A 23945-nucleotide genomic window follows, 5' to 3' on the forward strand; every position below is an offset into this window, starting at 1 on the left:
GTGGCCCAGGCCGCCAAGGTAGCTGCACTTCTAGTGAGAAAGGCTCTACTCAACCATGGCCCGACTGAGCCAGTCGGCTTGATGGTTGTTCACTCCTGTGATGTGCTCCACCCTGAGCGATCGAAGATGACTCTCCGCCCAGGCGCTGAGTGCCATCACCTCGGTTCAAAGAGCCCTGGAGTGTGCCGCCCTGTCAGTTGACGTGGGCCTTCGCCGCCACATTGTCGGTTTAGCACCAAGATGTCTTGATCCCGAACATGGTCCTTGAAGTGCCGCAATGCCAAGTGAATCGCTCGCAGTTCCAGCCAATGTATTTTGTGTTGGTGGTCCAACAAGGTCCAATGCCCCTGCGCCATCAGGACTCCAAGAGAGCTCCCCACCCGTACAAGCTGGCGTCCGTTGTCAGGATGAGGTGCCCTGGCTCCCTGAACTCACAGCCCTCGTGTAGCACTGGGGAGAGCCATCACCTCAATGACAGCTGCACCTGTGGTGTCACTGGAACCTTTTCCTTGGAACTGCTGAAGTTTGACCTCTGATACAGCAGGAGATGCCACTGGAGCGGCCTCGCGTGTAGACCAGCCCAAGGCACCACGTCTATGCAAGAAAGCTGGAGAGCACTACTACAGGAGTAGGTGTTCTTTCCATTCCGCCGAACCACTTTTGGACTCTTTCAGTCACTAAGAGTAAAGATAAACGCTCTCTCATGAGGCAGGCGATCCAACACCTCCTAGAGATTAGGGCGGTGGAACCGGTTCCACCGGACCAAGTGGGGTCAGGTTTCTATCCAACCTCTTTGTCGTTCTGAAGAGTTCAGTGGGATGGAGGGCTACTCTGGATCTTAAACTGTTAAATTTTCACTTAGTCTATAGAAGATTCAAGATGGCATCGCTTAAATCCATCTTGGTGGGGGTCAGGTACTATGACTTCATGGTCTCCATCAACCTGACAGAGGCTTACCTCCATATCCCCAGCTTCCCTGGCCATCGTAAGTATCTCAGGTTCTCCTATTTAGGTAGCCACTACCAATATAGGGCCCTACCGTTTGGTTTGGTGTCGTCGCCTCGGACCTTCACTAAGGTCCTAGCCGCAGTGGCGGCTAACTTCCGTGAGCGCTCTGTCAGAGTCCAATGCTATCTTAATGACATCTTAGTCCAAGCAGCATCATTTGAGCGGGCAAGGGAGGATCTTTCGTTGGTGGTGTTCACACTACAGCAATTAGATTTTTCGGTTAACCTAGATAAGACTTCCCACATTCCCGTCACCAGAATTCCTCACCTGGGGACCATCATAGACTCTAAGGTGGGGAAGGGTTTCCTGTCCCACGACCGTAAAGTTAGTTTGTTAGCCTTAGTTAGACAAGTTAGAAGTCAACATTTTGTTCCTGTAGTACTGGATTGTTTTTGGAAGAATCGGGAACCAAAAGCAACCTTTCTTTCTTCGGCCAGACAAAGTTGTATCTGGGAACCAGAAGCAAGGAGCACAGAGTCCTGGCTTCAAATTAACTCTGTCTCGAGGCCAATTGGACATCACAATACCCAATCCTGGCTAATCCTGCAAAATTCTTCCAGAAAACAGCACTAAGAGGTTTTAGCTTACCAAGAAATTAAAATAAATTTCAAGTTGACAAATTTATGTATATAATGAAATGGGGAGCCCAAGCATAAGGGGCCAAAAGATATAATAAAACACAAAGATGAAACCAAGAAGAAATGCCAACAGTCTAACAGAAAAGTTATTTTATATAAAAAATGGGATGCTGCACTATGGAAAGTATAAGATAAGAAAGAGACATGCAATATAAAAAGAATCCTGACTGCAAAAAGAATAAAAAATTAAAATAAAGAATTGACAGCGTTGGCAATATAGAACTCATAACTGTCATGAAGGTTTAGGCTAAGAAAGTAATAAAAAAGCTGTATACCTATTCCAGACATAGTTATTAATACAGCTGCACAAATACTGAGAAGATACATACCTATAAAACCATCTTAAAACTGCAATTTATATTCAGTTTTAAACATTTGTTAATACTGAATCTCTCTGCTACTCTGCAAGATGCTCACTCAGTATGTCATTAATAATGTTTGCATTTCCCAAACCAGCAACTAGGAATTTTGGAACTAATCTACATCAAATCTTCCTAAGGGTTTTCACTGGCTTAGCAACAGCCACAGAACTTTTCCAAAATTATACAATTATACAATGTGAGAAGTCTTATTTATTTTATAAAACTGTTTCACTGCAATAATTTTATAGATGGGGAGGATAAGAAATAGTGTTCCTGAAAATATCTGATAGCTAGCTTTTACACATGCATCTTTAGGGCTCAGGAAGTAAATAAGGTCAAACCAAGTTAGTATTTTTATGAGAAACTATTCTATCGTAGAGTAGATTGTAAAATCAAAAGACATTCTAAAAGAAGGCAGTGACAAACTTTTTCTGGACTACTGAGAAGAAAACTGCACAACATGTCCATGCAATCACTAGGAGTAAAACTCAACCATTTTAAACATATGGTTCACTTCTACACCTCATAAGCCAAATTGATTCACAAAACAGGAAAAAAACAACCCAGATGCTAAAAATATTGTTCTCTTATTATTTCAATATCTATTGAGGAAAATCATATTATAAATTTTCTCTTATTTTTTATTAATAATATTTTTCATCCCATTGTGATTTTAGGCGCAAAGAAATGTATCATGGCTTAACTCCAGTTTTTAAAAATTAAGAATCTAGCAAGTAGCTGGATAGGAAAAAAAAAACAAATTATTTCAGGATTAATATCGATTCACATCTGCAATTGATAAAATATTAGCATAATGAAATAAAAAATGTGCATTTGTGTACTACTGGAACCACATAAAATTCTTTTAAAAGATAAATGTCACTACTTAATTTTAAGCAATAACGTTCTTAAAGCTGCCTGTGAGTCTAGCTCCTTGCAATTCAATCCCAGATTAAGGAGCTTTCATAGTTGCTGACTTATACAGAAACTGAGCTCTGCCTCTTCCATAATATCATTTCATATTTCTTGGAGCTGAAACTCAGAATTAAAACCAGGTACTTATGAACAAATACTGAGATATGTTCTTGTTGCAAATGCCCTACAAAATTAGCTTCCATTCAAAGTGACCTAAATTAGAGTGTGAGTAAATTATAGAGAATAGTTTTCTTGGCAATGAAGAAGGAAATCAGAGTTAGCAGCTGAGATACTTGTGATACCTTTGTAACTGTAGCAGGTGATATGGCAAAAGGAGCTTTTGGATTAATAGCTTCCAACTTCATATTTACAGAAAATGCATGAGTTCCAACAACAGGTTTGTCCTAAAAATGATTAATAAAAACCGTTAGTTTCTATCTCTCAACATTTTCTTAATACCTAAGTATATATGTACATAGATATGTACACACACATGTATACAGAAAGAGAGAGTGGGGGAGAGTTATTTTTAAAATACCCTTATTTTGTTTGGATCAGTTTTCTTTTCTGCTTTATATTATTCAGTGACATCAAGATCAGTGAGGCAGTCTCCAAGGAAGAAAATTATTTATAATAGAGAATGAGACCTGCAAAATATTTTCCATTGATAAAAGACACATTCTGTTTCCCTGAAAGTAATATGGACCTTTTCCACTTATAGGAAGCCAACAAATTAAAACTACCAAAGTTGCTCTCTCGAAAATAATTCATATCATAACATAATGGAATTGCTCATTTCTTTAAAAAAATGACAAAATATTTTTGAAACTTTCAAAACTGGGTTTGGAGTTTTCCTGCAGGATGGGAAGTCCAAAGTGTATCTGTTTCATTAATCTCTAAAATAATCTATACATTATCTTAAACAGTATATTTTAAAATTTTAAATTACCTAGAGTTTCTCATATCCAATAAGTAAAAAGCTTAATTAAAATATTACGTGGTCTAGTTCCCAGAAATTATTTTTGTTCATATTAGATTTAATCATAGCATTTGCTAAGAATACAGTAAATGCCAAAAGTCACACCTTGAACAGATCAGTGGGCACTAATGATTCTTCTTCCTCTTCTTTTACTTTTGCTAGAGTTTCTTGCCATTCTATTTCAGTCTTCAAATGCCTAATAGCTTCAATAAAAGAAAGATAAATTTGTTATCCCATTAAAAGTAAAACACACTTTTAAAATGAATATATTTTATTACATTCATAGTAATGTAACAATTATAATAAGATCTATATACACTATTTCACAGTGCTTTACAATCCTTTCTAAGTTTACAGAATATTGCCCACAACAATCTAGATCCTCATTTGACGACCTCAGAAGGATGGAAGGCTGAGTCACATTTCAGGAAGACAAAATTTCATATATATATATATATATATATATATATATATATATATATGTGTGTGTGTGTGTGTGTGTGTTTGTTTGTTTGTTTGTTTTGTATTTGTGCTGATAAATAAATAAAGGGGGACTAGTATAGATCTATTTCAAGCTATTTAGCTCTCATCAGCTATTCATACCCTTACTGGGATATATATATCTCCTTCCCTCTCCCTCTCTCTCTCCCACTCTCATATATAGTTTTGATCTTGAATAGTCCACCTAGAAAACTTTCCTCAAAAACATGATCTGAGTGGTCAAGTAAGGATGATTTACTTTCTATAGCTAATTCCCTTCTAGTTTGGCTAGGCATTTCACCACAGTGCAAAATTATTTTAGCTCTGAGCAAAATTTTCTTAAACTTAGATTTTATAAGAAAGAGATTTAAATCCTTATACGAAGAATAAGTTGCCATCAGCACAAAATATTTGTTTGAAAAGAAAGAACTCTAATAATAATTCCATTTCAACTGAAAGAAACAAAGATTATTTTAAGAATGGATTATTTTAAGAAGGCAGCTTGACACAAGTATACATGTATCATCAAACAAGGGAAGGAGGAAGATCCCAAAAACTACAGACAAGAAGTTAATTTCTTTCAGTCTGCAGTTCTAGTTTGTGATTGAAAATTTAAGTTTTGTACCTAAAGGAGGTTCAAGAATGTATCCTTGCTGAGATACCCAACCCATTGGATGGAGAAAGGGATCTAAATAGAACATCCATAAGTCATATTGTTCTACATCTCCAAGTCCTTCATAGCGCAGCCTGAGTCTTCCACCAATGTTTTCCAGAACAGTGACTATCCAAGCTCCTAGACAGCTATTTATGTGCTGACATTCAAGTCGTGACCCTGGTGCAATAAGATCCAAAGAATTTTTTCCTCGATGGAGCTGTAGAGTAAAAAGAAAGAAAAATGTTAGACATCTGCCTAGTTATCTATTCTAAAATGTAACATTATTTATGTACGTACTTCATTCATTTTCTTACACATTTTATCTTTTTGTAATGACATTATTATCTGTAATATGGTTATATTTGTAACAGGTTCACAATTATTGTGAAATAAACTTCTTATTTGCTATTTCTTTTTGCCTTTCTTTCTAGGCTTTTAGTCTATTTGCTTTTAAGTAACTAGTACATTATAGCATTGATTTCTGTTTAAATGTATATTCCTTAATAGAAATATATTATTTATTTATATATATATGTATGTCTATTTCCCACTCATCCAGAATACTAATGGATGACTAGTTCTCCATTTTAATGTACTCTTTTATATGATGCCATTAGCTTCCAAAAGCAGCAAATAGCAGAGAACTGAGTCAATCCATAAATTAGATTAATTGATGAGCTCATGAAGCAAACTCTCGATTCACTGAATCTAACAGTATTAGAAATCCTTTCCACATCTATGTCACTACATTACATAAGGTATCAAAACGTGAACAAAAAGAGGTGAAGGTAATTTTACAAACCAGAAAGTTTACTAGCAATTATGGAGAGGTTATTTTTGAAAGTTACAAAAACAAAATCAAGATGAGCTTCTATAAAATATTCTTGAAAGATAGCCCACATTAAATACAAGATAAACATTACAGTCTTTATGTCATTGTTCTCTTTCTTCGCTCCTCAATCATTCACTGAGTATCTGTTTGCAGTTAATGATGGCACTGAAGGAGTGGTACTTGCAACAGGTTCCCAAAGTTCTGACCATCACAGTACCTCCAGCACCCCTGCAAATGCTGTCTCCTGCCAACTTCTCATAAGCAAAATCAATGGGGAAGCCACTAGGGAAAGTTGCAAGTCATTCACACTACCACAGCCCTTTTCCAACTCTGCCTCATTCCATAATATTTACCCACCGCCTGCCTACCTGCCTGCCTGCTTGTGATTTGCCTGGGACTTGCGCCTGACAGCTTCTTCACTGACTTAATGAGAATCCAGGAGGAAGTCACAAGTGCCAGTCACGTGAGGTTTTCACTTAATAACCTACAAATCTTGCTTAAAAACAGCAATGAGGACTGCTAAGCTTGTCATCACTAAACAACATGGTTATGTGATGTCACATTTTATGACTGCATCGGTTAGCAATGAAAATCCTGGTGGCAATTACCATTGTTAAATGAGGACTACCTGTACAATAGATATGCCATCCCACTGATGAAGTTCTTTTCTCTACTGAAATTCCACTCCCATGTTATGGGATCTTTTATAGCCATACAGCAAAATCTCTCTTGTCACTACTTAAATATATTTCAGAAAGATGAAGTTATAACCAAACTGGAGAGAAAAAAAACACGCCACTAATAAAAAAACAAGTGGTAATTACCAGTCAGTTTTATTGAACTAGAATCTTTACTTCTACAATTGTTACTGTGTAGACACCTACCCCTTCTAGAAGACCAGCAGGAGGACTACATGCTCCTTTCAGAATTTGCTGAAGGAATTCTATCTGATTGGGAATTTTATCCTTAATGCCTAAAAAAAGAGAGGAAAAACTAAGTCAATCAATATGCACTCTTGCTATCTCACAAGCAGCTTGATTAAAGTTACCTGGGAAGGTCAAAAGCAAACCCACATGTCTATGGTTCAACATGTTTGCAACTTTTTGATTACTTAAGAGTACATTTCAGAATTTTTGACCTGAGTTCTTGAGTTCAAGGATGATTAAATCTAGAGTAGGAACAGGTTGTTGTTGTTGTTGTTGTTAGTTGCGAAGTCATGTTCGACCCATCGCGACCTCATGGACAACGTTCCTCCAGGCCTTTCTGTCCTCTATCATCCTCTGAGGTCCATTTAAGCTCACACCTACTGATTTAATGACTCCATCCAGCCACTTTATTCTCTGTCGTACCTTTCTTCTTTTGCCCTCAATCTTTCCCAGCATTAGGCTCTTCTCCAGTGAGCCCTTCCTTCTCATTAGATGACCAAAGAATTTGAGTTTCATCTTCAGGATCTGGCCTTCTAAGGAATAGTCAGGATTGATCTCCTCTAGGACTGACTGATTTGATTGCTTTGCAGTCCAAGGGACTCGCAGGAGTCTTCTCTAGCACCAGAGTTCAAAGACCTCAATTCTATGGCGCTTAGCCTTTCTTATGGACCAACTTTCACAGCCATACATTGCAACTGGGAAAACCATAGCCTTGATTATACACCCTTTTCTTGGCAGGGTGATGTCTCTGCTTTTTAGTATGCTGTCTAGATTTGCCATAGCTTTCCTCCCCAGGAACAAGTGTCTTTTAATTTCCTGGCTGTAGTCCCCATCTGCAGTGATCTTAAGAGTCCAGGAAAACTAAACCCCATGGACAGTACCAAAAGGAACAGGTATAGGATCTCAATCATGAGAACCAAAAATAAGATTGTCAATAATATATGATATTATTAAGTCCAATACTTATATTGACATTAAAAAGACAAATGGACTGATGTGTAGTTGACTTTTAGGTATCATAGCGAATATGTAAAAGTAAATGTAAGAGTAATACTTGCAAACCTATTTAAAGTGATGCCCATGTAAAACCAAATACAAAAATGTAGAGAAGCCTGAACAATATCTTAATCACGTTACAGGCAGTTATTTTGTGAGTTTACAGGACCTACACTTTGTTCCATAGAATATGGTTACCTTCAGGCACTTTGAGGGTCTTCTTGTTCTGCTCACACCAGCCAAGTGGATGCAAATCAGCTGTCATGATATCACACCAGAAATCAGCCTTGCGATCTTCTCCATAACCATCATAGCGCAAAAGTAGTAACTGCCCACAAGTGGTAATGATTGTGGCAATCCAGTAAGTGTCAGGGCCAGGTTTGATAGCAACCTCCAATTTCATGCCTGGTGTGAAGCCATTTTGTGGGCTGGTATCCACCTAAAAGAAAAGGAAAAATCAAGTCAGCAATTTTGATACTGTAACATTATTTAACCTGAGATGTGGGGGCTCAGCGGCTAAGATGTTGAGCTTATTGATCAAAGATCGGCAGATCAGCAGTTTGACTCCCCAGTGCGGCATAATGGAGTGAGCTCCTATTACATGACCCAGCTTCTGCCAACATAGCAGTTCGGAAGCACGTAAAAAATGCAAGTAGAAAAATAGGAACCACTTTGGTGGGAAGGTAACATCGTTCCATGCGCCTTCAGCATTTAGTCATGCCGGCCAAATGACCACAGAGATGTCTTCAGACAGCTCTGGCTCTTCGACTTTAAAATGGAGATGAACATTGCCCCCTAGAGTCAGGAACAACTAGTACATATGTGCGAGGGGAACCTTTACCTAACATTATTTATAAAATATTTGGCACAAGTTAGGGATTTCTGTTGATAACTGGGAATAAGGAAGATAATGGATTAACATTTCTGGATTGGTCAGTTAAAATAATACCATGTTTCCTCAAAAATAAGACAGGGTCTTATTTTCTTTTGCCCCCCCCCCCCCGAAATAAGCACTTGACCTTATTTTCAGGGAGGTCTTATTATTTTTGAGGTGCAGAAGGTGGTGACTGTGGTGACCTAATGGCTGCTGCTATGTTGCAACATTTTTGGGGAGGGCTTAGTTTCAGGGGAGAGCCTATTTTAGCGCGTGTGCTCAAAAGTCTGATTGGGCTTATTATCTGGAGGTGTCTTATTTTCGGGGAAACAGGGTATATAATTGAAAAATACTACAATCAGATTAGGATACAGTTTTAAGAATACAATGGTAACAACCTACAATAGATCAAGTGGTTTCCCCCCCCCAAAAAAAAAAATGATCAACAGGGCAATGAATTTAGAATTAGTTAATTCACAACAATCTAGAAGCCCAGATTACAAACTTTAGAGTATAAAACTCCTGCTTTATACTCCCAGATTGCGCTACTGAAATCTATTCAATACAACTGATAATTACATCTATTTTGTACTTATAAACACAAAAAACTAAGTTACCTTATCAATAAACTCAAACAATAAAACCTTCAGGTTAAAAAAATAGCCCTGCCTTGATCCAATAAATTATTTTAATTATATCATACTGTCGCCTATCATAATGAACGCAAATTACACAGATGAGCAATCCAAATATTTGAATTGCATTTATTCAGTTATTATAGGAATCATATACATACACACACATATATATTATTATATATTATGTTATGTATTGTTATGGTATGTTGTTATGTTTTATTATATTATATTAATAACTAAGTGCCATTGTATAAATTTTCATTCCCATTCTATTCTGCAATACATAATTCTGATACTAAAAATAAACAAAACATTCTAAGAGGTATTTTTATACAAGTGAATTCCAAATCACTGCTCTTCAAAACAACTGTGAATTCTTCCTACTTCTATATTAATTACAACTATCTACAGAATGATCCTTGACAACTTAGATGAAAATAGTGTACATTCTAATTATGTTTTGTGTGAGTAGGAAAAAAAATAGAAATTATTTTTATTGAATAAACTTTACTCACAATTTTTCAAATTGAATAATCATTTTTATCGAAAAAGCTTTACTCATACAAAAATATATTTCAAATTGGAAATGAAGCAGAATTAGACAATAGTCTCACTCAGATATAAATGGAAAGTTACATAAATATACAGTTCTAGATGAACAGATAAATCAAGACAGAACTTGGGAGAAAAAAATCTAACTAATAATTAATAAACTAAGAAAAGTAAATAAACAATAGCATGCAAGCAAGAATAAGAACAAGAATAAGACGTCTTAATTTGATACATATCTTACTATACAAATAAATATGACTACTCTGGACAGGAACCAATATATACAAAACATTCTCTTTCCTGTTCCAATAGCACCCTCTCATGGCAATCTAGTAAGACTACAGTAGTAATCCTAGTGATCCAATTTCTTATGTAATCCCATTTATGACACTACAGAAATACATTCTTGGATCTTGCCCCCAGGTAAGAATAGAACTCTTCTGCATTTTCCATCTTTAATATGTTGGGGTATACAGAGTAACTATGTATGCTAGCTTATGATTGAAAAACTCTGTACTTGACCAAAGGCAGTTATAGTAACAATATTTTAGGGAAGGGGGGATTAAATTGGTAAACTTTATGTCATGAAGTAATTAAATAGATATACACATACTGCCCCCTTGTGACATGGATGCACACATATATATTTATACAATTGGCCCAATATTTTTCCCATTATTTTGCATTCATGGCACATGCATATACTTGCTGCTTTCTTCCGGAATAAACCACATTATGCAGAAAAGCAGTAAGAAATAGTAATAGCATGAGATTAAAAAAGAGAGGGGGGGGCAGCTAAAACTAGCTTATTTACTAATGTAATTAACTACATCTCCAGGCCTTTTTTTTGGGGGGGGGGGGGAATCCTGATACTACATTTATTGCTTTTTGTTCTTTGGATTTCTCTTTCTCTTTTTAGAGGATATCATAAACTCTAGACAACCACAACTTTCTCTGTCTATCTTTTTCTCTCAACTCATTCACTTTTCTTTTAATATATTGTTACATTCATTCATCACATTTATATAGCTGCCAATCTCACAAAACATGACTCTGGGTACACAATAAAAACAGACTATAAATAGAAACAAGTATTCCATCACTTCATAAAGTCCTCATTCATTCTTTCTGTATGTATGACCAAAGATCTTCCATTCGTACTTGTTACTCATTTTTGGGTGTGATCTATACTCATTCAGTACCCATTCATTCTTCACATTATCTCTTTTCTTACTACACACACTTCTTAAATACCCCATTTCCACTGCAGTCAACCTGCATTTCTCTGGCCATATTTAATTCTCACTTTCATACTAAGTAGGCTAAAATATGATGTAAAATACAGCCAGTTAGCTTCTTTCTGATAAACACAATTTTCCTTGACCAAATCACAAACTATCCAGCATATTTTTACTAATATTTACATATCTTAAAATATTTGTCTTTTATTTTTAGTAAAAATTCTAAGCTATACAAATTAATCTACTTGTTCTAGTTTTTGCCATTAATATACAGCATTTTAATAATTCATTCTATTTTTCCTGTAACGTCTCCCCCAAAACATTTCTAATACAACTACAAGCATTCTTATCCATTTATCCATAGATCTGCAAAACAACCCAGGGGATATTACACATTTTTGTTTTACCCCTGCTCAGCCATGAATCATTCAATAGGCATTTAGTCTCTTCTTGCAAATTCCTTACTTATGTATCTTATTTATTTGTTGCTTTTAATAATGAGTCTTACATTCTATATTTGTATAAAACATTTCATAATTTAAGCCTATCAATAAGTGTATAATAAACACTTGTATAATTCTCACATCCCTATATTTCTCAATTCCTTGCTAAACAGAAAAATCTGATCTCTACACGTCCTGTCCAGTGTAAAACTGGAGTTTCCAAATTTTGCTCATTGTCATATCTTGGGCCATATCAATCAAAATTCTGCTGAATGCCTCCGTAGGAAGGTTTATCACAATTATTTTTTTCATACGATTTAAATTCCTAAAACATTAACTTGGTTATTGAAAAAGAGAACAATTATACTCAAACCCTGTCTACAGAGTTATGTTTTTAATGGTGTAACAGACAGCCCACAGTTGTACTATACTCTAAAATGCCCCTAGAGATTGTAAATTAGAATCAATGTAATCCTTGTTAAAAATTATATGCTTTCATTATTTGAAAATTTAAAAAATGACATTTCAAGACTTTGTCAAACACTATTACCAAAGTATTTTTTTCTAGCACAAAAATCCTGGAAAATTTCACAGCATCCATATCATACTATAAACCTTTTCTGAAAGTTACAGTCTCTGTCCAATTATTTTGTTTGGTAGCAAAAAAAAATCAGTAACATACTTTTATCTGAAACATTACATTTTAAAAAGTAGCAAGTTAATTTTCATGTTTTATGTTCACTTCTACTACAAGGAAACAAAATAAAAGAGAGAAAGGGATGACTGAGTGAGTAAGGTGTTGTCAACAAGGCATGGAAGAAAGCCTTAAGATGATGAGTCAGCAAGCTCTTTGCAAACTAATTATCTTCATCTGTTGTAACTGCAAAATATTTCACTTTGCACCATAGAACAGCCGCTTTAAAAAATATTTAAGTCAGCAATTCTTTGGATCTGTCTCTAGCACTAACTGAAGCACAAGAGTCCCCCTTGCAAAGCAAAGGACAAAAATAAATGCTCTCTATTATTGTTATTCCCCTTTAAATGGGACCTGTGAGAACATTACGAAAGCCCAAAAGTTACAGCAAAGAGCTTAAGGGACTGCACTTAGAATTCTCAAGGATCTGAAATGAAGAGCTTCTGTTCATTATAGCTACCAAGGGATCAGAGTTTAAAAAACACATACAGAAGACAACATTGACCAGATGTTTACTTACATGTCTAAATGAGCTGTGAGGTGCTGCTGTTGCTCCTGTATCTTCCAAATAGTCATCCCAACTGAACTCTGCTTCTTCTACAACAGACCCTGCATCTACAATAATCCAGAAACAACCAATGGATCTTAAATGGAAAGCTGTAATTGTTATGTTATTATAAATTTCTTTACTGTAGTTGTTTTTTCCAACTGTTTTGAAGACAAAGGAAATATTATATTGAAACAGAGTATATTAAAATGTACATAACTGCCTATTTATGCATGCATGCGTGCGTGCGTGTGTATGTATGTGTGTATATATATATATATATATATATATATATATATGTATGTATGTATGTATATATATATATATATATATATATATATATATATATATATATATATATGTGTGTGTGTGTGTGTTTTATTTGTGCTGATAAATAAAAAAAACCACAAATATAACAAAAAGGCAACAGTAAAAATATTGGGTTTCTGTCGTGATGGACTCTTGTGACGAGCCGATTGACAGATGATGGAAGCAGTTAGCTTCCTCCCATAATTGGGGCTTACCAGGGGTTGTAAAAATCTAATATATGAAAAGTATTTTCAATTTTAAATTGATTGGAAAAGAATAACAGATTTATGAAGTAGGCACTAAGCAATTTGCAGGTATAAAAGGGCAGCTGCTTTTTCATAAACACCTTGGATTTGTGACCTATGCCCATAAACAGCATTCTTTTGCTTTTATGTATTTGATCTATCCTTAAACAAACAAAAAATATTTTTGGAGTCAATGGTATTCTTTTTCCTGAATGGTATGTAATTTTAATTTGGAAAAATAATACTTCTATGGATAAATACTTGGGCAGTTTTCTTAAAAAGAAAAAACCACAGGTGCAAAAACTGTATGAATGAAGCAAAAGATCCATAAAAATCTCACATCTTGCGCTATCTAGTAATAGTAAAAGGTTTTGCCTTACCAAAGTCTAATTTAAGTTCTTAATTACTGCTGGAAGAAATTCATTCATTTAATATGTATATGTTTTCACAAACGTCAAATTTTTATTATACAGATAGTCCTCAAGTTACGACCAATTGTTCAAGCAACTGTTTGAAGTTATGGTATTGTTTATGTTCAGTGACTGTTTGAAGCTACGGTGGTGCTGAATAAATGGTACTTATACCAGGTCCTTTAGGTTAGAGCAGTGTTTTTCAACCTTTTTTGTGCAAAGGCACACTTTTTTCATGAAAAAAATCACGAGGCACATCACCATTAGAAAATGTTAAAAAATTTTAACTCTGTGCCTATATTGACTATATATAAAGTGTTTTTCCCACGGCACACCTTACACTATGTCACGGCACACTAGTGTGCCGTGGCACAGTGGTTGAAAAACACTGGGTTAGAGCAGTTTGTAGCACCCATATGTCATATAACCAAAATTAGGATGCTTGGCAGCTCATTTCTATTTTTATGACAGCAGCATCAAAAAATGGTGAAAGTGAGTGGTGGAGAACAGGTGGGCAAAAGCCTTGAAGCGCAGGGGGCCAAGAGGGAAAAGAAGGGGAAATTGAAAGGAAGGTGGTTCCTTATCTTGGAAGAACCAATGCCCAGGGCTGGGAGGGGCCAAGCTGCAAGAATGGGTCCCTGGCTAGTGACTGATGGGATTCAGTTAATGATGGCAGTAAGAACTGCTGAGATTGCCAACACGTGAAATTGCACTTTATGATCACATTGTTTAGAGATGGAAATTCCAGTCTTAACTGCTGTGGTAACTCAAGGACTATCTCTATAGGGACATACATAATGTGTCATTCCTGAATATGAGGAACCTGTGGCCTTCCAGTTATTGATGAGCTATAATTCCCAGTAGTTATCACTAGTTATGTTGCCCGAGGCTACCAGAGCTGGCACTCAGCAAAATCTAGACAGCTTAATAAGTTTATCTGCAGATAGAAAAACCTAAAATTATAAACACTTGTCAATATTTGTAAGGCACTGCGAAATAATTTGCTTAAAAGTTGCTCAACCCCCCATATGCTTATTTAGTCAAAAAGATATTACAGCAAAAATTGGCAAAATTTAAATAAACTAGCTTTGGGCATTGGCACAAAAAAGACTATAAAGACCAGATGTTAAAAAATATATATGTTCAGGTCTGATTATTTGTTCTTTTTGCAAAAGAATAAGTGTGTGTTAAGTTTTCATTAAGAATCTGATCTTTCACTCAGACCTATTTTTTTAGTTTACATATTGTAAGGCTTTAAAATGTATGGTTCAAAGACAGAAGAATAAGATAGGAATACAGAATTCTCCAGGAAATAGTACAGGACTAGATGTTGGCAATATTCAAAAGCAAAATGTGAGATGTTTATTTCAAAGCATTTCTGTATTCTTGCAACCTACAGTGTAATCATGTACAAAAGATACACTGAAGGATTTAACAAAGGACCGGCACAAGGTACGCCATAATCTTTAAAAATGTTGAAACTGAGCGCGGTTAATCTGCTAACAAAGATACAACAGCAGAAACAGATGGGACTCATGGAAGGCAGAAGGAGGAGCTTACTTATGGCATAGCCTATATTTTTTTAAACTGCAGTTTTATCCCTTTTATAGCATATTGTTACAACCTACATCTGGTACAAAGATATTCTGACCTATTATCTTCAGTGGAAGAGATGGGAAAAATGTATTTCATTTGTTCATGAATATAATACATGCCATGCAGAGCAAAGCAAAGCAAAAGATACAACATAAATAAATTTGAGAAATATATAAAACTCATTGTTCTGTATCTACTCTCTAAAGATTACAGATGCCAGATTTATCTGTAGTCCATTTTGTGCATTCTAGAAGAAAGTCCTATGACTAGCAACAGTGGACAAAACACTGTGCCACTATGCACTGTTAATATACTGGTTCAAGTCAGCTGCATTTCTCTTGCATACTCATTCTTTCCTCTCATCCTCTGATACAAAAACCACAACCAGGTAGTTTCTTAGGGTACAAATGGAATTTAGCCTATACAAAGTTGTGGTTTAGGAACTAAACTAAGATGGGAGAAATGTAAATTCAAGTCCATCTTAAGTCATGAAGACACATTAAGTAACTTTGGGCATTACTGGGTCCTCGCAAGGATAAAATAGAATATTCAAGTACTATACCAGCGGTGTCAAACTTGATTTTACTGAAAGCCTTATTAGAATTGTGTTTGACCTTGGGGGGCCAGGGTGGGCGTCACTCATGTTGGGGGGTGCCTATGGTGGCACAAGCACTCTGCCAACAAAAACGGGTTCCTGAACTTTGTTTACAGCTGGGGTGGCCTCCTGCAAACCTCTGCCAGAGAAAATGCATGCAGCCCTCCTCAGCTCCGTTTTCACTGGCACAATCACCGCAGGCCGGTCCTTTGCTGTTTTCAGGGTGGCCCTGCATACCAGATCTAAGCACCCAGTAGACCGGATTCAATCCCCGGGCCTTGACTTTGACATCGCTGTATTATACTATAGGGGTGCAATAGCGGTTCTATAAATATGTAGACAGTCAATAGAAGACAGTAAAAAAGAATTTTCTTCCATCTGGAGGTTGTCCAGATTTTTCTGCCAATATATGGCAGCCCAAAATGTACTACATATGAATTCTTGATGAAAAAATAGGATATAAAGTGAACAATCAGTTGGGCCAAAGGTAAGGGCTACGGTATTGGTCCTACATTGGTTCAGTGTAACTGGGTATCTTCTCTATCATTTTCTGATATTCTTTCTTATTTTGGATTTTAATTAGGTTCTCCTATATTAATATATGAACATGAATAGTTTTGCCAGCATTCCAATTTGTCCTGAAGGTGTTCAGTTCCTGGTATTCCTGATTGGTTCTTGAAGAAGTACACGTGAGGAGGTTGACAAGCAAGGTCAATTAACACATGATGAGTCTTTCTACCCCTCAAGTTAGGAAATTCTCAGAGGAGCTTATTGTTTGATTATTTTGTTTAAGGCATACAAAAATATGAGTAGGCAGATATCTGCCCCTGCTTGAATGTCCACTACTACTTCCTGGTTCCTTATTCTTAATATTAGATCTCTGCAGCTTTCTTTTAAAAGAATATGAGTCTACATTTCCATTTGTCATGTTTCCTCAATAGTTCTTTTGGTTGCTAGGCAAAAATATTTCTGTTCTTGATGGGACAGGAATGCTTGAGGATATAGTATTGTGCAGCTTTTCCTTTCTTCTTTTAATGTGCTAAGCTCATGAAAGAATTTATAAATATAGTATAAAGGAATTCAAAGTCATCCTTGTAGGGATGGGAAATATTACTTATGGGTTCTTGCTGTTGTTATATTGAACCTGATCAAGGTCCCTGTGTTTTGTGTGAATATAGTGACAAAAATGTGCTAGGTTTATACTTCTAATTTCCCTAGATCCATTCAACATTAGTAGGCATGTGATTATTAGAACAATTTCCATTGCAGTTTTTCCAAGGCCTTTGCAGACATTTCAGGCATTTCTGAGTCATTTTTATTATTTGTATTTTTTTCCCTTTCCATATACACTGTATATAATGACCATTCTGATAGCAACACGACTCTAATTATAAAACAACTTAAGCATGAGTGCAGGACTGCTCTATTAGTATATAACCAGCACTTTTGTACTATTCCATAACTGCAATTTTAAATTTAATGTTGCTGCTGAATTACTGACCATTATATTCAAAGGAAACCGAATGGAAAAGAAATATATACTGTGTGTGTTTGTATAAAAAGATAAAAAGTGTTATGTCTAGAATTCGAAACCATGTCTCAGTAAGAAATTAAACTTCATATTATCATTAGCGCTTCGGCAATAAATATCTGAATCAACTAATGCTTCAAAACAAAAAAATGTAGCATTATTTCTCAATGTGTTCTGTTTCATAGGAAGTGAAGTGGGGAGCGTGATCAAAATCCAAGATTAATATAAGTTGTCAGTATTTTAGTTCTTCATGTGTGAAAGATTGCATCAAAGATCTTATTGTACTATGACATTGTTCATTTTTGTCAATACTTTATATTTATTTCTTAAAAGGAAAATATCATACATGCTCAAACTGAAAACTCAAAATGATAGCATGTCAAGGTATCAAAATCATAATAAATATTAATTCCAAATGTTAAATATATAGTTTATACTATATAGTATATAAATAGATAAATTTCAAGCAGATAAAGCAGATAAATTTCAAAATATAGCTATAACATGGTATAACATACCATATGTGAATTTAATGGGAAGTATTGTATTAAAAATAACTTCTGTTAAAGAAAAATCCTAAATTCTATTTTTATATAACCCCGACTTGTATAAAGAAATTGTAGCAATGACTTATTCTGGGGTCAAGTGATTCTAAATATGCTGAGTTGGCATGTTTCCATCTCCAGAACTATAATACCTGTCTCACGTTGCTGTTCTCCATTCATTTTCACAGCAATCTGGTAATACGGCTCGGGAACAGGAAATAGAAAAACTCACTGGGTCACTGTCTTGATCTCATCAGCATCTCAATGTCTGCTTCTTCAAGCTTTGTGTTGAAGCAAAAACTGTGAATAAAATTTAGAGGCAACTTTTTATCCTTAAATTTAAAGCTACGTTTTGTTTCGTTCATTTCTGTAGAATTAGAACAAGCTAAATCAGCACTTCTACTTGATTCTATCCCAAAAACAAAAGGTGTTTTGTTACAGCAACAGACTATTATAAACAGAGAGAGTAAAAGGAGGACACAGGTTCACTTTTAAGTTATAAATTCATTTTGTCTTTCATACAATTTCTTAAGCCCATCAAAAATAAAGAGTCCCTAATTTTGTGTACCTTAACTAATTCCAAATAAGTAACATAAAGTAGATATTCTTCACGTGAGAAACTTCTGTCAGAGTTTAAATATCTGGAAAGTTTGCAAACAATTCTAAAAGTATTAAAATTGTTATACCATCAAGTAGGAATACCCTAGTATCAGCAATAGATAAATTGGCTGGGTTACAAGAAATAGATTGCACTATTAAGTAAATAATCTTTTGACTGAACCTTTGTTCATTAAACCTTTGGCTTAACATTCTCGTTAAACAGCCACGCATATTGGTGGGCACAATATTGATATATACTTGTTAACTAGGTCTTCTGTATATTGTATGAAAACATCCACTGTTTTGACTTTAGAACCCAAGAGACTGCCAGAGAGGTATATCAGCAACTGTTACTAAGACAGTTGGCAAAATGCTCTAGGAATCATATTATGTAATACTACAGACATATTATTTCTTACAAATAAGACAATTATATTGATGATAAGGGGAAAAATACAAAATACATATTAAGATAATACTTATAATATTTATTTATATATTAATTATATTTATGCCAAATGAAAATTAGCAAATTACTAGCAATAGTAGTATAATACAAGTACTTTAAATTTTCAGAAAGTTTCCACTCTTCAAAAAGCAAGATAATTAAAAAAAGACAAAGGAATAAATCTCACTATGATAAATTTAACTTGTTGCAAATTCTCAGCTGACTTAAGAAAGAAGCTATCTTAACAAAGAATTTGGATTTTCTACCTTTCTTAGTACGCCATAGTATACTATCAGATAATATTAAGTTATTTTTATGAGAGGTTATACTTTACCTTTGGAAAAAAACAGCTGAATAATTTAATTCTTCTTAAATCTCAATATTTGAATAATTACTTATTACCTTTTGGTTCCACAAGATCTTTCAATATACCACATTAACTAATTTCACCTATGTAAGAAGACACTTTCTTACACTTAGATTGTAACCCAGGTTAATATTTTCAACATCTCCCAATGCATTTCATGGCCTAAGTCCAAATGTTATTAGTAATTTTCAGTACTAAGATGGGAGAGATTTGGCCCTCTAGAAGTCCTACTATTGCCTGCCATTAAGTTAAGCACCATGAACATTAGTCTAACAATTTCTGGATAGCCATAGGTTTCATACAAATTTTTAAAGCCGAATTTTTTTTGCAGCCAAAACACTTACTTCCACAAGAAACTAAAGCTTGTCATGCTTTGTCATAGCAGAAAAAAAGATGAAAATGCTTATAGAGAAAAACTAATTAACCCATCTTATTCCCTCTCTTTGGAAAAAGGCATTTGAAAAGCTTTTTTTTAATATTACAGTATTGCTACTTTTGGATTTTCCTTGCTGCTATATGTTTTTTTTCCCTCTCTGTTAATTTGGCTTTATATTCATATGCTACAAGGGGGCAGGACAGAAACTATGATACGAATACAGTGGATGTTTCTTTTAAGTCAATGGCTAATTTTAGAAGATGTGCTCCAAAACAGCACAGAAACCACTGAAGGGGATGCTTTCAAGCCCCTGCAAGATTTATGATAATAATTTTGTTGACAATTGTCTCCCTTAAATTATCCCCCCCCCCCCCCCAAAAAAGAAAAAAGAAAACAGGCTCTATACATTTCTGGATGCTGAAGGGTTCTAATAGATACTACATATCTTAAGGCTTATTTATTTCAGACCTTCAGCAGAGAGTTTAAGTTCACATTAGAATCTATGTTTAAATCAGTTCAAAATGGAGACATTGCAATACAATTTTAAAGTAATATCAAATAGAACTTTGGCTAATAGAGGAATATCAGCAAACTAATACATTAAGGCAGGATGAAGAGCCTATAGCATCATAACAGCAGCCTGGTTTATCTGCAATGAGCATATATGGGAAAAGCTTCAGGTACTGTGCATCTCACATTTATTCAGCAAAGGAATAGGTGTAGTGAAAACACAGATAGTGATGTTGATTCAAACCCAGCTGTGTGTTCATCCAGGCTCCTCAAACCCCAGCATTAAATAGTTAAGTTAAAAAAAGAAATTGGTTGAAGCTTATCAGCAATTGAAAATACCTTACCTCAGTTGTAGAACTATCACTACCTTTTTAACTTATAATGCTGATGTCAAAAATTCAAAAGATGTTTTCAGTCCTGGACAGATTGTTTGCATCACTGCAGCCGTAGCTAACTGAAGGTGAGGATTATCAATTTACTTTGACTTTTTCTGTTTGAATTTAACACTTTAATTGTTGATATACTAATCTTAATTGAATTTAAACTTATCCGTATTGAATGACACCCTGGATTTTAAAGTACAAAATGTGGTAAGGCTTAACTAAATATGTTTTTAAAGTTCTAATCCTTGAATTTATATGCAGGCAACCTTTCCTAGAGATTTCGGGACTGGGCTAATCAGAAGGCAAATATGGAAAATAATTGCAGTAGCACATAAAAAATAACTTCTCCCTATTAGACAGCACACTGGATTTAAAAGAAGAAAGATGTAGTAAAGCTCAGCTAAATATATGTTTTAAGGTTCTAATGTCAGCTTGATATGTACCTGTGAACACAATTTCATGAAATTAAAGGTTTATTCATGATAAAGTATAACTAGATGTGACTGAATAATTAACCCAATAAAAGATTATATATCCTAATCTAGGTAGGAAAAAATAAGGAAATATTTGGAATGCATGTTAGCATGCTCGCTCTTGAAGAGTAAAAATATAATTACCAATTACTATGAACTACAACAAAGATAAAACTGCAAAGTGGGTGAATTTATAGTCTACTGCAGTTCACTACTTGGCAATATGCTAATGTTCTAAAACCCAAATAACTAAGGATTTTAAATATAAAATGGATTTTTCTTTTAGCATGTTAAAAAACTCCTAATACAACCTTTTTTGTGGTTAATTTCAACAGTTTTGTAACTTTACATCTTCCATTAGCAGGTATTTCCTATAACTAAACTAAGGGAACAAATTATGTTTTATACAGAAACATAGAGAATGAAGAGAATATAGAAGGAATTACAATATTCAGGGTTTTTTAATTTTTTTTTTTACTGGAATTTGTCAAAAACGAGAACAATAAGTAGATAATAAAAATACAATGACAAGGACGATAGACACGTTAGTGCACTTATGGACGCCCCCTCTAGTGACCACTTAAGTATGAAGTAAGGTCCACAGAAGTCAATTTCTGACTGAAACTGTGAAAATTTGTAGCTTTGACAACTCTATTACAGAAATCATATTTTTTACGGTCAAGTTTAAAATGGTTTACATTGAGTTTAAAGTGGTTGTTCGTGCGCATATTATTTTGATTAAAACAGAAAAAGTCATTTACAGGTAAAACATTACTACGTATAATTTTGTATGCAATACCTAGGTCTAAAATACCTATATTTTACTTAATTATATCTCCCTAAAATAAATTAGTGGATAACAGGATAATCTGTCACAAAAAATATATAAATATTTTTAGTTTATAGACTATGGTAATTAGAGTTTACATTAGCTTACTTTTAATAAAATGGTTAAATGTCTTAATAATTTCATGTGTTTATAAATTAATTGTTAATATAAGAGTCCTATGGGCCCTATTTAGGAAAGAGAAATTAAATGAGCAATGTAAACAAAATTTAGACTAAATATATATATTGTTATAAAATGTCTGAATTCAGCTATTGTTAACATAAAAAAATAAAACAAATTTGTTAACATTGTGATATTTTTAATGTAAGACTATTATTTCAGGTCTCTTTGTTGATTCACTGTCTTAAATAAATGGAGAAAGAAAAAATGAATAATCAGGATTCTGCAGAGCTTGCTATTTATAACTGGGCAAAAGCTAACATTGGTTCATGGCAACTTTCCTAACTTCTAAGTAATGAATATTCTCTCTGGATTCTGACTGACTCCAAAGCCTGGATGATACAAAAGATTTACTTTCCCCAAACATTGCCACCTAGCTAGATCCCCAATCCCACAACTATTGGTTAAAAGGCAGAAAGATACGGCAGACTGATAAAATAAGGCAAATTAGTATGATACTGCCACATCAAATATGATTCTCAAAAAAAAAAAAATAGATTATTTTTTTTCCTTTTGCAAGTGAGACAATGGCATCCAGAAACAGAACAGCAACAAGAAGTACACAGGACACTTTAGATTAAAGTTGTGTTTACTTGCCAACTAAATGACTTCAGTCTGGATTCAATTTTCAGCAGCTAACCCACATCTGCTCTTTGATCACAGCAAAACACTGTGACCATAGAGATTGAAGAGTCAAGGTCAAAGAAGAGCAAGAACATTAGAACAAATGGAAGATATCTGCTTTGAATTGCCGCACAAGTTCATCCCGTTACCTCAAATGTATTGAACAAGAATAGATATCAAGCAGAATCCTAATACTCTGAAAGATGAGCAGATCCCTATCTTTATGACCATCTTGTTAAAAAAAGATAACAGGAAGAAATAAATGACAAATCCTTCACCAATATTTTATCAAAATTGTATATGCTGGACATCTTCCCCCTATCCTCACACATCACAGCACTCAGATTTATCACAATTAGCAGTAGGGGACAGAAACAGTAGGAAAAAAATTACAAAAACACTGTTTTTTTAAAAAAGAGATTAAGACATAAAGGGTTATATGAAATTGATAAGAAGCAGGTCCTGTTTTTCTTTCTGAAGTTTTAATAAGCCTAACACTCTAAATGACTCCTCACAAACATCTTTACTCTAGAAAGCAGGGTCAGATAGGCTCAGAAGCACATTGACTTACAATCAGAATTCCCTAAAGAAAAAGTAGAACGTTCAGTGACAGTTGACAGGGGGCAACAATGGGGGAGGGGCACCTGACCATTAGACTTAGGGTCCAAAGGGCAAATGGGCAGAGTATAAACAAATAAATGAATGCAGCTTTCTTGCTTTGACGTTTATATTTAAGCCTAAACTCTTTATCAAGCCTTCTATCAGTATAATCAGTGGTAAACAAAGAGCCTCCAATTTACTTAGTACCTAAAGTGGCCATATCTTCATTTCTTGAAATCATTTCTTTTGATATGTATAGTACTGCCTTTTCTTTGTAAGCTTAGGTATTGTGAAATAAAATATCTGGCTAAAAAAAAATGGATGAAGTTGCCACATGTTGCAGCTTTACTAAGACATTATTTCAATTTGTCTCTTTCCACTCAGAGGACATTCATTCTCATAGGTTCCATAGTCCCTGATAATGATTAATTTTTTATCCAGTTTTCTGCATTATCGCTCAAAGTAATTAACCTCTTTTGAATATTTCTCAAATACTGGGAAATCAGAGAATATTCTGCATCCACCATGATTTTTTTTTTTCATT

General features: G+C 34.7%; 1 protein-coding gene across 2 annotated transcripts in view; it reads right to left on the reverse strand.

Moving 5' to 3' along the window:
• Positions 1-23945, reverse strand: part of SFMBT1 (Scm like with four mbt domains 1) — a 111354-nt gene that overhangs the window by 24082 nt on the left and 63327 nt on the right. For both annotated transcript variants that reach the window (XM_032210867.1, XM_032210868.1), the window contains exons 2-8: positions 18164-18311; positions 12754-12848; positions 7990-8230; positions 6754-6842; positions 5008-5254; positions 4008-4105; positions 3226-3327 (exon numbers count right to left, since the gene is read on the reverse strand). In XM_032210867.1, coding sequence (XP_032066758.1) covers positions 3226-3327; positions 4008-4105; positions 5008-5254; positions 6754-6842; positions 7990-8230; positions 12754-12848; positions 18164-18191 — 900 coding nt within the window. In that variant the 5' untranslated portion in view covers positions 18192-18311. The remainder of the gene's footprint in view (positions 1-3225; positions 3328-4007; positions 4106-5007; positions 5255-6753; positions 6843-7989; positions 8231-12753; positions 12849-18163; positions 18312-23945) is intronic.

Source organism: Thamnophis elegans, chromosome 2 (assembly GCF_009769535.1).
Source record: "Thamnophis elegans isolate rThaEle1 chromosome 2, rThaEle1.pri, whole genome shotgun sequence".
Lineage (NCBI taxonomy): Eukaryota > Metazoa > Chordata > Lepidosauria > Squamata > Colubridae > Thamnophis > Thamnophis elegans.